Source organism: Saccostrea cucullata, unplaced genomic scaffold (genome assembly GCF_032062105.1).
Source record: "Saccostrea cucullata isolate Sc308-1 unplaced genomic scaffold, CSIRO_AGI_Scuc_v1 ctg599, whole genome shotgun sequence".
NCBI lineage: Eukaryota > Metazoa > Mollusca > Bivalvia > Ostreida > Ostreidae > Saccostrea > Saccostrea cuccullata.
This window is the reverse complement of record NW_026938938.1, coordinates 713,380-728,457: the sequence shown is the minus strand read 5'-3', so window position 1 is coordinate 728,457 and position 15,078 is coordinate 713,380. Positions and strand designations below refer to the sequence as shown.

Sequence of the window (15,078 nt, the reverse complement as noted above, 5' to 3'; positions counted from 1 at the left end):
TTATTTTCATTTTGAACATTTTTGAAAATTTTTTAGGGTACCATTTTAGCAATTTACTGTTTACAAATGTAGGTGGGAATTAAGCTTTATTAACAGGAGATTGATATAACACTTATTTCAAACCACATTTTCCAAATAAAATTGTTACAATGCACTATATGTAAAAGGTAAATGAATGTTTTTCATGAGTAGAATGAGCATGCATTTTTTGTTCACCAAATTCAATGTCCTCAGAAGTGTATGTCATTGTCTACACTGAACTTATGAATAGCAAATATATCAAACTATTTATTCATATATTCTTAAAAGTACACTTTGATATATGTCAGAGCTAGAAATAAATATATCATGAAATTTTGAGAAAAAAAAATTTTTATTTGAAAAATTCTCTGGAAATGAATATGTAGCCCTCTCCGATTTTTTATCTGATATTTTCCCTCCCCCCCCCCCCCCCCCCAGAGAGAAAAACCGAAGAAATCAAGTTTAGTGTAAATATTAAAAAATAATTTATAATCACAATAATCTATTGACATTTATACTTTCGAAAAAAAATTAAATCAAATTTCTTATCACACATGAAAAGGATGGGAAACTCGTGTTTACAAATTGATTAACGATAAATTCGATCGGGATCGAAATTCAAATAATAATCACAATATTGGGAGAATTTGATTTGTATACAACCCAAAACAAAGAAAAAACTAAATTTTACGACAACAATTTGTAAGGTAACCAAGAAATTGAATATTTCATTAAATTTATAGTCCATTTACTCAATTGAAGTCTTTGTTGAAGTAATACATATGATATTTTGTAGTTTATTGTTTATTATATATATGACCTAGTTTATTTTGAGAAAATGAAAATATGCTTTAAGTCAAACATTAAATTAACAACTACTTCAGTATTTATGTCAGAGAGTGAATTGTACCAAGCGATTTTCTTTACAGTTCAATTTAAATGAAGATATTTTAGCTCTAACTTTTGTGCCGGTTTAAAATTCTGTTTCAGATCTAGATGGAATACATTTGGGAGATTTTGTATTTTCAAGTCCATGTTCTACTTTTCGGTATTTTATTGCATGTTTGCACATTTGTTTCTTTTAAAAGCTGGATGCTTTAAGCTTAAGACATTCAATGCATTGCAATTTTTGTTCTTGTTTTTACACAGCCATGGATCATCTAGCGATAAAACTGTCAAAATCCCTCTGATTCATTAAAAAATTTTGCTGAATGAAATTGAATAAATATTTAAAATTTATACATAAACAATTATATGTAACATGTTTATTTTAAGAACTTTATTTGAAACATATTGCTCTCAGAAAGAAGGACGACTCTATGCATGTTTCATTGACTTTAGAAAAGCATTTGACACAGTAATACATGAAGGCATCAAAATTAAACTGCTAGAAATTGGTGTTGGATCTAAATTTTACAATGTAATTAAGAGTATGTACAATTGTATAGATCATGCATTAAGTTGAACAATCGGGCGCCATTTCAAGTCACTGAGACTTTCCCTATTAAGTTAGGAGTTAAACAGGGAGACAATTTAAGTCCAAATTTATTCAAAATTTTTATCAATAATCTTCCAGAATACTTCAATAATATAACTGATGATAATATTCAGTTACACGATAAATTACTTCATTGTCTAATGTATGCAGATGATATAGTTTTATTGTCCAAGTCATCAAAAGGACTTCAACAAAAACTTAATTGTCTTGATAAGTTCTGTACTGACTGGTGCCTTGATGTAAATGTTTCAAAAACCAAAGTATTAATCTTTAATAAAGCAGGTAGACACTTGAAAGAAAACTTCACACTAAACAAAGAACCTCTTGAATGTGTTACTTCTTATAAATACTTGGGCATACATTTCACTGCATCTGGAAGTTTTACACTTGCTCAGGATGAACTTTACAAAAAAGCTTCAAAGGCATTTTTTAAATTACAAAAAAATTTCCTATCATTGAACCCTAAAATAAACACAGCTTTACATGTATATGATCATACAATAAAACCCATATTACTTTACGGTAGTGAAATTTGGGGGGCCTTTAACACTACTACATCACGATTTAGAAATGGACCCATTGCACTGGATGAATTATTTTCTAAGTCACTTTGTGAGAAATTACATTACAAGTTTTGTAGATTTTTATTAGGTGTAAATAACAAAAGTACAAAATTTGCAGTCCTTTCAGAACTAGGTAGACACCCTATGAGTTTCAGTATTGTTCAGAATATATTGAAATACTGGCATAGGTTAGAGAATTTGGATGACACATATCCTCTATTAAAAGCTGCGTATACTACCTCGTTATCCAATTTCAATAAAAACAATTTATCATGGTTTGGTTCTATTGATATGTTTAAACAACTTCTTCCTCAGTTAACACCTCATCTGAAATCATCTACATCAACATTTAAATATCATTGTGAATGCATTCTAAATTCATATTTTCTTGAAAAATGGTATCAAAAGAAGGAAGAATTAAGTAATTGTGGGAAATTGGACACCTATTGCACAATTAAACAGAACTTTGGGCTAGAACCTTATTTATTAATTTTAAGAAAGTTTGAAAAAAGAAAGATTCTAACAAAATTTAGAATATCTTCTCACAATCTGATGATTGAAAAAGGTAGACATTACGGTATTCCAAGAGAAGAGAGAATATGCCCCAATTGTAAAATAGAAGAGATAGAAGATGAAGTACATTTTCTTTTAAGTTGTCCATGCCATAGTCAATCAAGAATAAATTTACTATCCATGATATCTATGAGGTGTCATCTTTTTAATAGCTTGTCAAAAAATAACCAATTTTTATGGTTAATGAACTGTGAAGATGTTGATGTGCTGTTCAAATTGTGTGAATTCATAAGTCATGTATAGTTCGACAAATTCAAAATCATTTGAAGTACCTTGGTTGGATAATTATGCTACACTATGTAAAGGTGTTGTTGATATTTGTGTTGTATTATATACTCTACATTGGACAGAAGTGGATAACTTTAATACATGTATAATAACAATATACTATCCTTCAGCACTGACTCTTGCTGTCCATTGTAGTTTAGTTTAATTAACACATGTGTCAATGTACAATTTGTTTATATAATATATGTTTATCTCCATAAATTTTATGTCTGTTTATTCTACATGAGGCAGAAGTGGAATTCTGTATATCCTTTAGCACCGACTCTTGCTGCCTCCTGTTGATGTTTCAAACATAGTTTTATGCATTTTGATATGTATATATTTACATATATATGTATATCATGAATAATACTTATGCACACTTTTTTTTGTACAACAAACCATCATGTATGTCTGTATATGAAACTTAAATTGCCACCAACATATATATCAGTATATATATATACTTAATAGAAGAATTGCTCTTCACCACATGTTGTATTCTGTCTATTACTTTAATATTATGTTTATATGTAATTATATATGTTATATGTTTATGCCTAATGGGCCCTGATTGGTAATAAATTCTATTCTATTCTATTCTATTCTATTCTGTAACATGAACATGCAAAAAAGTACATGACATGCACATTATTCAATTTGTTTGCACAAACTGTTGCAGTTGTGAGACTATATCTTTCAAAAAATAATGTTTCATTAATAGTTCTAAGCAAACACCAAATTTATGCATGTTTATTTATTTGAAAAATATGTTTAGTTTTTATCTGCAAAGTTTTTTTGGTTTCATGTAAATAGCACACTCACCATAAAACTTTTCCTCGAACTTCTCCAACAACCCTCATACATTTATTTTTTTTTCTCTTGCAGCACCGTTGCATCCTTAATAATTTCATCCAGCAAGAGATTAGATATAAACATGGAAGACGTCGTGATATCTGATGATGGAACAGAAGATGAAGAGGACCAGAAGCAAATACAGAGTGGTGACACCAGGAAAAGCGAGAGGAAAAAACGACCTCGTATTTATTATTCTCCTGAACGGACTGACGGCAAAAAGAGACGAAATGTAAAAAGAAATGGGAATAGTGTTACTGGACCAAACAGAAAATGTGATTTGCTACCAAATGGTAAAATGATTTGAATCTACTTGTAAATGATATTAATTACTGTGACATATTTTGAATGGTGTGTCCGGCTGATGCTCAGTGGTGTTAAAGATTTCAAGTATATAATGTGAACTATAACATGAATTATATTTTATTAGGGAATAATAAACAACAAATTTTGATTGATGCTGTACTTAACAAAAGAGAAAAGATGTGTTTTTGCAAAATGTATAAATTTATATGAAAGGAGTCAAAGAACTGTATCTTATTGATTTAGATATATTTACATGATTGTGTACTTTACCAGGGGAACCATTTAGTTGTGGCAGATGTGGCTCTCCATACGTTGTCAACAAGAGAAGTAAGACATCTCTGAAGAACTGTCATTCCAGACACCGCCCACTGCCGCACGAGTCCCTAGATCCCCTCACTGGAAGAAAAATACTGATATGCAATCAGTGCTGTAGGTAGCAGATATGTTTAACCATGACACATAATTTTTGAATTGATAAGGAAATATATTTGAAATGACATTTTTTTAGGAGCAATGAGGATTGATAAACAGCTGTGAAGTTGAACTTGTTTCAATTTAATTTTAACACTAAATGCTATGGAACAAAACAATATCTTATACAATTAAAAATGTTGTGGCTGCATAACTGATTATATCTCAAGTTCATTGGATTTTAGATCTTGTGTTTGTAAAAAAGAAATCAAAGAAAACTTCTTGGGTGAAGAAACCTGAGGCGGCGATAAAAGATGAGTATATAAGGCGGTGTAAAGCCGAGGCCCAGGAGATGGCGAACAGATTGATGAGACCAGAAGGTAGGGGAGGGCTTTATGACTATTGTCAACAATGAGGTTACAAATCTTGGTTATAAATGTTAGTTATTTATGGAGGGATTGCATACATACAGTAAAACTCAGTTATAACTAAGTCCCTGGGACTTATGAAATTACTTTGCTCTATCCATAATTCGTTATATCCATATACAAATATAAGGAATTCCTTAAATTTATATAGCTGGGGATCCAAGGTAACTTTGCTATATCTATGAAATGGCCATTCCCATGTTCTTAGGAATGAGTTTTAGTGCATGTGTTCATTGCTTTTTTAAAAAAATCAGATTTGGTATCTTGAATTTGTTCTCTAAAACTCTGAACATTTGGATTAAGATTGCTATGATGACATATAGATGTGAAGGTGTTGAAAAATTTATATTCGTTTTTGACTATTTTTAGCAAACAGGTTGTTTTGTCCAGAGTATACAAAGGAACCTTGTGGCTGTATTCAGAAGTATATCAAAAATCAAGGTACTATTCTTTACTTCCTGATCTTGAAATTTTTTTTTATTTAACATTGAAAATTGTCAAATATGGGATAAGAATGTAAACAACGGGAAAAAAAGCATTTTACAGAAATATTATATAAAACACAATTCTTTTGCCAGTGATTCTTGATAAAGATGGACATTTAAAAACTGGTGCAGATTGTTGACTTTGCCTTTCAAAAACTTTGTTTTTCTCTGTTTAATTGAGTCGGAAAAAAATCTAATATCTTTTGCATGTATTATACTTGAATTTGATTGTTACATTTTAATCCTTTATACACGTGTACATGTTTATTTGAACTTGCCAATTTAAAAACAATGCACAATACAGAGTAAAATTTTTGAAGAAATAGATTATGATAAGACTTTTCTCACTGACAGGAAACCCAGTACAAGCAGATCTGAGAGCTAAGGAGCTGTGTGATTTACTTCAGAAGGCAACAGAACTCAGTAAACAGAAATGTTATCAGCTTCCAGAACTATGCACTGAAGAGAAACCAGCAAAGAAGAATGCCAGAAAGTAAGAATGCACTTAAGTTCTTTTTAGGGCCCCGCAAGGATTTGCGGGTGCCCTATAGTAATCACTCTGTCTGTCCGTCTGTCCGTCTGTCTCTCTTCCGTCCACAAATTTTCTGTTTTTTTCTAATAACTTTTTTTATGGTTGCCCAATCAAGTTCAAATTTGGTATGGTAGTTCATAGGCAGAAATACATTTTTGATGCTAAGTTTTGTTCTCAATGTCTTCTGGTTTGGAGCTGGGGTGGTGGGGTAGATTCCTTTACTATGCATAAGAATGAATGGGCAACTTTTTTTTTGGTTGCAATCAAGTTCAAATTTGGTATATTAGTTCAGTAGGCAGAAATACATATTTTGATGCTAAGTTTGGTTCTCTATGTCCCCTGGTTTGGAGCTGGGGTGGTGGGGTAGATTTTAACTTTAGAATGCATTGGCAAAGAGAGATAACTGCTGAAGATGTTCCCAAAATGAATGCTGGCTATGAGTCCCTTGGGATTAATTAGGTTTCCTCCTGAAGAAAATCCAGAGCATTATCTTTATCTGTCACATTGAGATGAATTACCACCTTTGTCTGCAAATGAAGTTTGTTTTGAAGTTAAGTCAATTTGGAATGCTATGAACACTGTGAAATGTGGATTTAGGTATAAATTTTTATAATTTATTTTTGTTTAATAGTTATGATTTCATTGAATTCTAAAAACAAGAAATAGATTAAAGAAGATTTTTTGAATTACTTTTTTTACTTTATGTTAATTAATTTTTAAGGTAGTTTTATAAAAACCCCATTCTATCATTAATACTGAAAAAGTTTTATTGTAACTTTAGAAGAAAATGATAAGAGGTACAATTAATCCTTTGGGATCAATTATCTAGCCTTGCAGAAAATTTAGTAGGCTTTTCTTTATCTTTAAGATTAATGAAAACCTTTGTTTGCAACTGCTGTTTGTTTGAAGTTAAGGTCAAGCCTTCATGATATTTGCATTCATTGAAGGCTGGCATTCTATATAACACAAGCTTCATAATTGTTTAATGCATTCAGTGTTAAATTGTTCTTTACTGCCTAATGTAAATACAAGGATATTATTTTCAGGTTTTTGAATATTCAGGAATTTTTAAGAATACAGTTTTAAGAATACAGTTGCTGTTGCTTATTCTTCGTACATTTTTTAATCATTCCGTAAGCTGCACCCTTTTATATTTGCTGACTGGTCAGTTTTCTAGTTTTCTTTTTTTTTTCAAAATCGGTATGCGGTTGTGTGATGCAAAGATAATGGGAAGCTCATTATTATTTAGGCTAAAGTTAACCTTATTTAGGCTAAAGTTAACCATTAAATTATGTATTATATGACATGACAATGTATGTAATGATGTTTTTTGTAAATTTTACATATATGTGTTGTATTTTGTAGAAAAATCTATGTAGGGCTTGGTAATGGGCACAAGAGGTCTCGGGCTTTTGAGGCCTTTGTTCTGGAGAAGCGACAGTACCTGAGGGACGTGATGAAGCTGTGTGAGAGAGGAAGTCAACGAGTTCTCACGTACTCAAATAACTTCCTCCACAAAAGGTTAAAAACAGAGGAGGTAATGTAAACAGTGATCTTTATGAGCAATCATACTTGTCAAATTGTCTGTCTAAATATATTCAGGTGTGATGTAATGTGTTTAAATTGACATCTTTGAATAAATTCACTTGCTAATAACTAAAAAAAAAAATTTTTTTATTTATTGATAACAGTACATGTTTGCATGTATAATTACTGTCCTTAGGATAGCTGTCGTTTAGTGATGCAGAGAAACAAACGTACCATGGGATTGTTGACTGCTTTTGAAGATTTCTCTAAAAATAAATGCTGTGTTGACGGCTGTGTCAAAGTAAGTAACTGTAAAGATCTCTGGCATAAGGAGGTTGTTACATGTATAATTTTTGATCCTACAATTATCCTAATGTCTGTATATGTATTATTTAGATATTTAATACCAGTAGATTGGGAAGGGGGTTAAGGAATATTCCTATTGCTATTTTATTTATTTCATTGTATATGAAGATGGCAGATACTCATCGCAGACTGCTGAGTGACTGGAGAGAAAGAGCCAAGAAAAGCCAGTCAGAGGCCAGGAGGGTCATAGCTGAAATGTTGATTCCATCAGGTATTGACTTTTGTTTGATATAGTTCAATGAAAAAGGAATAAAATGCAATCAAATGCCCATTTGCTTCAGCTGTTAAGCAAAAGAGGAAAATGTACTTTGTATTATTTTGAAACCATCTTTCAATCCTCGTAATGACTGGTGTTGGTAAGATTTGTATTTGTGCTGTAAAATGTTTGGCTTGGTTTATATTCCATATTCACATGTTATATTCATTGCTTAACTTTCAAGGTGAGCACACCTGACAATACAGAATATTCTATTTTCAGCTGGATGTAGAAAGAATTGCTACAGCTTTATCAACATGGTGACTGGCTCCTCTAGAGGGATCATCTCAAAAGTTAATCATCAGATGTTGTGGACAGGAGGGGATAGAGAGCCCCCAGAGCATGGTCTGGTCAAATACAAGAGAACTCACAGCAGCAAGTCCAAAGTCCAATCTCACACTGCTCAGAAACCTAAAGGTGACGGTCGTTAAGTCTACAGTGTAAAAAAAATCTTAAGAGAAAATACCTTTGAAGTGACAAAATGATTTGGCTTTCTTAATGATTATGTTTCTGTATTCAGTCACCACAGTAAATGTGTCAACAACTATAAAAGCAAGACTGGACACAAGTAACACTTATGTACAGCCAGATAATGGATTGGTTCAAGGAACGCCACATCCACATATCCAGACATTCAACACACAAGAACCAAGACAGCCATCAATAAGTGTAAGGCTTTTGTTTGCTACTTTACAAGATGGATTAGTTTACTTGCTTCCTAGAATTTCGTGTTAGGGAACTATTGTGATAGAAATATGTATTGTAATTCTTTTTTAATCTACGAATATGTGTTATGTAAAAGACTAATGTGTAAGAGATCTAAAAGAACATTATTCTAAGTTATGACTATAGTCATTAAAGGGTTTTTATCACGCATAGAAATTTCTTTTAAATTAAACACTAATGTATTCTTGGAACATATAATTATCGTTTAATTATAAAATAATGTTTTAAACTGTTGTATTTAAGCCATAATACGTCCGTAATGTAGGGCCTTCAGATTGAAAATCTCCACTAATTAGATAGGAGTCACATGGTACTGAAACGTCATAGGTGTCAATGGGCAATTAGACCTCGTAAAGCGTATCGTAAGAAAACATCTACCGTATAGATACTTGAAATAAAAAGAATACACCACTAGGTTGGAAGAAATTTTGATATTGAAAATAAAACTTTGGCTATGGATGCTATATGTATTATGGATGTTATATGTATTAACTTCTACAACAACAAAAAAATAAACAAAAAACATACCGTCAAAGGAGGACAGGGCATTGAAGACGAAGCCATTAATGACAACTCCTGGCTTCGACTGAATAGATCGAATTATTAAGGTTTGACTTTTTAAATAATTATAAAAATGGTCGTTATACGTTTTCTTTCTTTGTTATTTTAATAAATTATACATAAACAGATCTTGTGTATCTTCTATCTGTTTCAGCAATGAACATCATTTGATAGAAAGGGCACTTCGATCGTCAATGGCGTCGTGCGCCATTACGAACTTCACAACACTTAGTACATGATATGTGTGCCGGACTTTTAAAATGCCTATTGATAAATTAATATTTTTGAAAAATACTATTTCCATTAAATAGATATTTTATATAATCAGAAAAAATTGTGACGTTCACACGAATGCTCTGAATGGAAACAAATCCACGCACCGACCAATTTGGTTTTTTGGCAGGTAAAAAAACTTCATAAAACCTTTCCTGTGCTGATTTTTCATCCAAATGACACAAATTATATCTAATTATCTATCAATTAACCAATTATCATTTATTTAATTTCTAGTAGGGTTTACATACGAAGCCATTGAGCCGTTTTGTAAACACAAGAGACGCTTGACCAGGACTGACACCTATGACGTCAGAGCAATGGCGCTCAACATCGGCGATCAAAATATGCATATTGAGAAATTTAAACTTTGAATCGCTGAAACACCGAAAATATTAATTTTCTAACAAAAAAAATTTGATGGAGGGTTTTAATAGCATAAAAACTTTGTTATATCAAAAAATCATGATGCATGATAAAAACCCTTTAATAATGAAATATTTGTAGGATTTACCAATGTTCTATTTATTCAAGATTCAGTATACAGTAGAGCCTCATTTATCTGGACGCTTTGGTTCCCAGTAAATTTGTCCGGATATGTGAAGCATCTGGATATCTGAATTACCAGTTAAATGAGACAAAATAACATTAAAAAATTCTGTTCCCATGAATAATCGTGGGGAAACTGAAGTGTCCGGATATCTGAGGGTCCACTGTATCAATACATGTACCCATATCTTTGAGAAAGTAGTGATATCTTTAGTCATGAAAATATAAATTATTTTTACAGAGAATTGAGATTGCTTTATTAAAGTACATTTATGCAAAGTAAAAAAAAAAAAATAAAATAAAACGTACCTGTACCCAGTACTAACTTATTTTCAGCTCTATTGGACAGGGACATAACATACTTTTCTCTTTGATTCATTATTGACCTGCTATTTCTGACAGACTGAACCCCAACAACAACAACTACTACAGCTACAACAGATATTTGAACATCAGCAACAACAGCTAATACAGCAGCAGCTCCTACAGCACACGCTACTGAATGAAAAGATGGAAACCTCCACCACTCAGGTAAGTCCAAAGATTGACATATCACTCCTACAGCACACACTACTGAATGAAAAGATGGAAACCTCCACCACTCAGGTAAATCCAAAGATTGACTTGTATCACTCCTACAGCACACACTACTGAATGAAAAGATGGAAACCTCCACCACTCAGGTAAGTCCAAAGATTGACATGTATCACTCCTACAGCACACGCTACTGAATGAAAAGATGGAAACCTCCACCACTCAGGTAAATCCAAAGATTGACGTATCACTCCTACAGCACACACTACTGAATGAAAAGATGGAAACCTCCACCACTCAGGTAAGTCCAAAGATTGACGTATCACTCCTACAGCACACACTACTGAATGAAAAGATGGAAACCTCCACCACTCAGGTAAATCCAAAGATTGACTTGTATCACTCCTACAGCACATGCTACTGAATGAAAAGATGGAAACCTCCACCACTCAGGTAAATCCAAAGATTGACGTATCACTCCTACAGCACACACTACTGAATGAAAAGATGGAAACCTCCACCACTCAGGTAAATCCAAAGATTGACGTATCACTCCTACAGCACACACTACTGAATGAAAAGATGGAAACCACCACCACTCAGGTAAATCCAAAGATTGACGTATCACTCCTACAGCTACTGAATGAAAAGATGGAAACCTCCACCACTCAGGTAAGTCAACACACTCCTACAACACACGCTACTGAATGAAAAGATGGAAACCTCCACCACTCGGGTAAATCCAAAGATTGACATGTATCACTCCTACAACACACGCTACTGAACGAAAAGATGGAAACCTCCACCACTCAGGTAAGTCCAAAGATTGACGTATCACTCCTACAGCACGCTACTGAATGAAAAGATGGAAACCTCCAGTATTCAGGTAAATCCAAAGATTGACATGTATCACTCTTACAGCACATACTCTGAATGAAAAGATAGAAACCTCCACCACTCAGGTAAAAGATACACATGTAAAGCTTGAAAAGGTGGGGGGAAAATGTTAACAATGAATCAGGAAATAATTTATAGAGATGTTTTTATATTGTACAGAATGTCATCACGATTCAGCAGTTAATGGATCAGATGAGTGCCCAGGTGATGAATACACAGTTACAACTTCAGCAGTCTCTACAACAGCTTATAGGAATGGGAGCTCAGTCCAACCAATCAGCTGTTCCAACGTCAACTGTCAATCAAAATGAGGCATTACTTCAGGCCAATCAACATCAGAGGAACATCCAACTGGAGAACCCACAAGTGATTCCATTTTATCCAATGACGGTCCATTCTAAAAATACTGCTGATCAAGAGAACTTGCATGTGAGTATACTGTGTAATGAATATTGTTCTTTAGGACCAATGTTTGTGGATTTTGTAGGTCTTCCTTACCCATGATATCAATCTACCAACTCATTGAGTCTTCTGTATATGCTAAAAAGCAGAATTTTCTGTGAGGATCTAATAATACCCCCCACAAACAAAGTTTGGGGGGGTATATAGGAATCACCTTGTCCGTCTGTTCGTCCGTCTGTCTAGCTGTCTGTGCTAACGTGTCCGGTCCATATCTTTCTTACGGAGGAATATTAGAATTTACTACTCCACACAAAGATTGCCCACGACCTAAGGGTGTTTCATGACCTTGACCCAAGGTCATTTGAGGAAATTCAAGGTCACTGGAAGAAAAAGTTCATAATTCGTGTCCGGTCCATATCTATCTTATGGATAAACTTGGTAGATTCTAATTTCACACAAAGATTGCTTATAACCTAAGGGTGTGTCATGACCTTGACCTAAAGTCATTTGGGGAAGTTCAAGGTCACTGAAAGAAAAATTCATTATTCGTGTGTGGTCCCTGTCTTTGTTATGGATAAACTTGATAGGTTCTAATTTCACACAAAGATTGCTTATAACCTAAGGGTGTGTCATGACCTTGACCCAAGGTCATTTGAGGAAGTTCAAGGTCACTGGAAGAAAAAATTCATAATTCGTGTCCGGTCCATATCTTTCTTATGGATAAACTTGGTAGGTTCTAATTTCACACAAAGATTGCTTATATCTTAAGGGTGTTTCATGACCTTGACCCAAGGTCATTTGAGGTAGTTCAAGGTCGCTGGAAGAAAAATTCATAATTCGTGTCCGGTCCATATCTTTCTTATGGATAAACTTGGTAGGTTCTCATATCATACAAAGATTCCTCCTGATGTAAGGATGTGTTTTGACCTTATTTCAAGGTCATTTAGGGAAGTTCAAGGTCTCTGGAAAAAAAAATTTCATAATTCGTGTTTGGTCCATATCTTTCTTATGGATAAACTTGGTAAGTTCTCATTTCACACAAAGATTGCTCATGAACTATGGATGTGTCATGACTTTGGGTCAAGCTCATCTGGGGAAGTTCAAGGTCACTGGAAGAAAAATTTTATAATTTGTGTCCGGTCCATATTTTTCTTTATTATGGAAAAACTTGAATCTACTACTTCACACAAACATTGCTTATGACCTGAGGTTGTGTCATGACTTTGAACCAAGGTCATTTATGCAAGTTCAAGGTCACTGACAGAGAAAGTTCATAATTTGTGTCTGGTCCATATATTTAGTCTATTTTATTTATTAGGCTGCGCCTTCATTTCATTTATAAAAAATATCATGAGCAATTACATTTGCACTAAAAATGTTTTAGCATTTCTCTCTTCTCTTAGATTCATAAAATATTCATGATTAAGCACTTCTGAAAAACCCAGTGGGGGTATTTTGTCCCGTTTGGACAGTTCTAGTTTTGACATTATTAGTGAGAGGACTGGGATCTCTAAAAATTATTTGTGTTTTATTTGTAATTGCTTCTTTAGTGTTTAATAATGGTTTTTAGTTTAATAATAGATTCTTATTGACTAGAATTGCACCTGAGAAAAGTCTTGAAATTAATTAAGATTTTTATTTCATATTTTCAGGAAATACCTGCTGATGCCTTAAATAGACAACAAGCAGTAGAACAGCCTTCTCTGTCAGGCCAGAGTCAGCAGCCAGTGTACATTCAAGTGAACACAGCTGGTGGTCAGGGTACTTATATACAGGGATTCCCTCAGAACCAGGCCTCAGCCAGTAACCAGTCTGGTGCAGTAGTCTACTCTAGTGAACATTCAATGTTCATTCCATACAACCAGACCAATATTAATTCTGATATTAGTACACCCAGTGTTTTGTCTAGTGGAAATTTACCTGTCACTCAGGCAGTCAATAGACAAAATCAGACAGCAGCAATGAGTACAAATTCTCTACATATGAATAGCAGAAAACCTAGCAATTCAAGCTCAGCTTTTGTAGCTGTGTCCAAACCATCAGTCCATATGGCCACAAGTAGTCAAAATGTGGTCCAGCCATCACAAATAACAATTGTTTACCCTGGGTGCAACACTTTTGTGAAGCAGTGTGTTCCAAGATCTAAAAGTTCTGTAGTAACTGAAACAGTAGCCAATGTACCCAGGAATGTTAATGTAAGTGTCCTAGGTAATCCCAAAACTCAGACTTTATCATTTGTTCCTCCTGCCAAACAAGTGATTTCTCAAAATATGGGAAAACAATCATCTGGTATCTCAACAAGTACCCTGACTTTAAATACAGCCAATGGAGTGAAAGTAGTTGGAACACCACAACCTGTGCCATCTGAACAAATCCAGCAAATGTCGAATGGTTTGCCTCAAAGTTCAGAAAAAGTGATTCAAGTACATACCATTTCAGATCCAAGCATGCTATTGAAGCTTCTGGAGCAGACACCTGGTCCTCAAGCACAAACACCTGTGCCTGCTAGTCTATCAAAATCTGTGCCTGTTTCCACAACATTAAATGTGAATGGTGTCAATGCAAGAATGAATTTAGTTACAAACACTGGGCAAGGAAGTGCAGTAGTTCAAGGAAACCCGTCTCAAGTGATGCAAGTCTCAAATGTTCAAACAGGCCAGTCATCCAACCCTCCTTCTTACACCTATATCATTAACCCCACTGTTCCCTCAGCTCAGCCTGTGGACGTAGGACAACAAACGGTTGTGTCCCCATCAAGTGTAGCCCCTCACACCCTTACAACACCATCAGGTGCAGCTGATTATATCAACCCTGCCACTCTGGGACTAGCTACTCCTAATCCACCAAACTCACAACTGGTTGCCATTGATCCCAATCTGTTAATAAGACTTTGTCAACAGGCCTTCTCCTACCAAGCTCTGGACCCCAGCAAGGGAAAATCCCCAAAATTCCCTTGATCTAGTATTGAATTTAATGAAATTTTGAATAATTGTTTAAAATTTGTTATATGCATAATTTTTCATTGAATAAATTAAAGTTTTGATTCTA

At 33.9% G+C, this 15,078-nt stretch overlaps 2 protein-coding genes across 2 annotated transcripts in view; both read left to right on the top strand.

Moving 5' to 3' along the window:
• The window catches only part of LOC134251910 (telomerase reverse transcriptase-like), a 27,655-nt gene extending 23,733 nt beyond the window's left edge, over window positions 1-3,922 (top strand). Inside the window, exon 32 of the mRNA XM_062734330.1 lies at window positions 3,811-3,922. The gene's annotated coding sequence lies outside the window, so the exon portion shown is untranslated. The remainder of the gene's footprint in view (window positions 1-3,810) is intronic.
• LOC134251909 (uncharacterized) lies at window positions 3,860-15,078 on the top strand. The gene is made up of 13 exons (XM_062734329.1): window positions 3,860-4,070; window positions 4,357-4,512; window positions 4,740-4,874; window positions 5,292-5,363; window positions 5,762-5,900; window positions 7,305-7,476; window positions 7,663-7,767; window positions 7,941-8,043; window positions 8,311-8,505; window positions 8,609-8,757; window positions 10,600-10,728; window positions 11,788-12,057; window positions 13,683-15,078. The coding sequence occupies exons 1-13, from the start codon at window positions 3,860-3,862 to the stop codon at window positions 14,985-14,987; spliced, it is 3,141 nt and encodes a 1,046-aa protein (XP_062590313.1). The 3' UTR covers window positions 14,988-15,078.

Excerpts from the sequence above, each read along its gene's own strand:
- LOC134251909 (XM_062734329.1), top strand. The coding sequence starts at position 3,860 with ATGGAAGACGTCGTGATATCTGATGATGGAACAGAAGATGAAGAGGAC. Across the intron at positions 5,901-7,304 it reads GCAAAGAAGAATGCCAGAAA|AAAAATCTATGTAGGGCTTG; the intron begins GTAAGAATGCAC and ends TGTATTTTGTAG. Across the intron at positions 7,768-7,940 it reads GTGTTGACGGCTGTGTCAAA|ATGGCAGATACTCATCGCAG; the intron begins GTAAGTAACTGT and ends TTGTATATGAAG.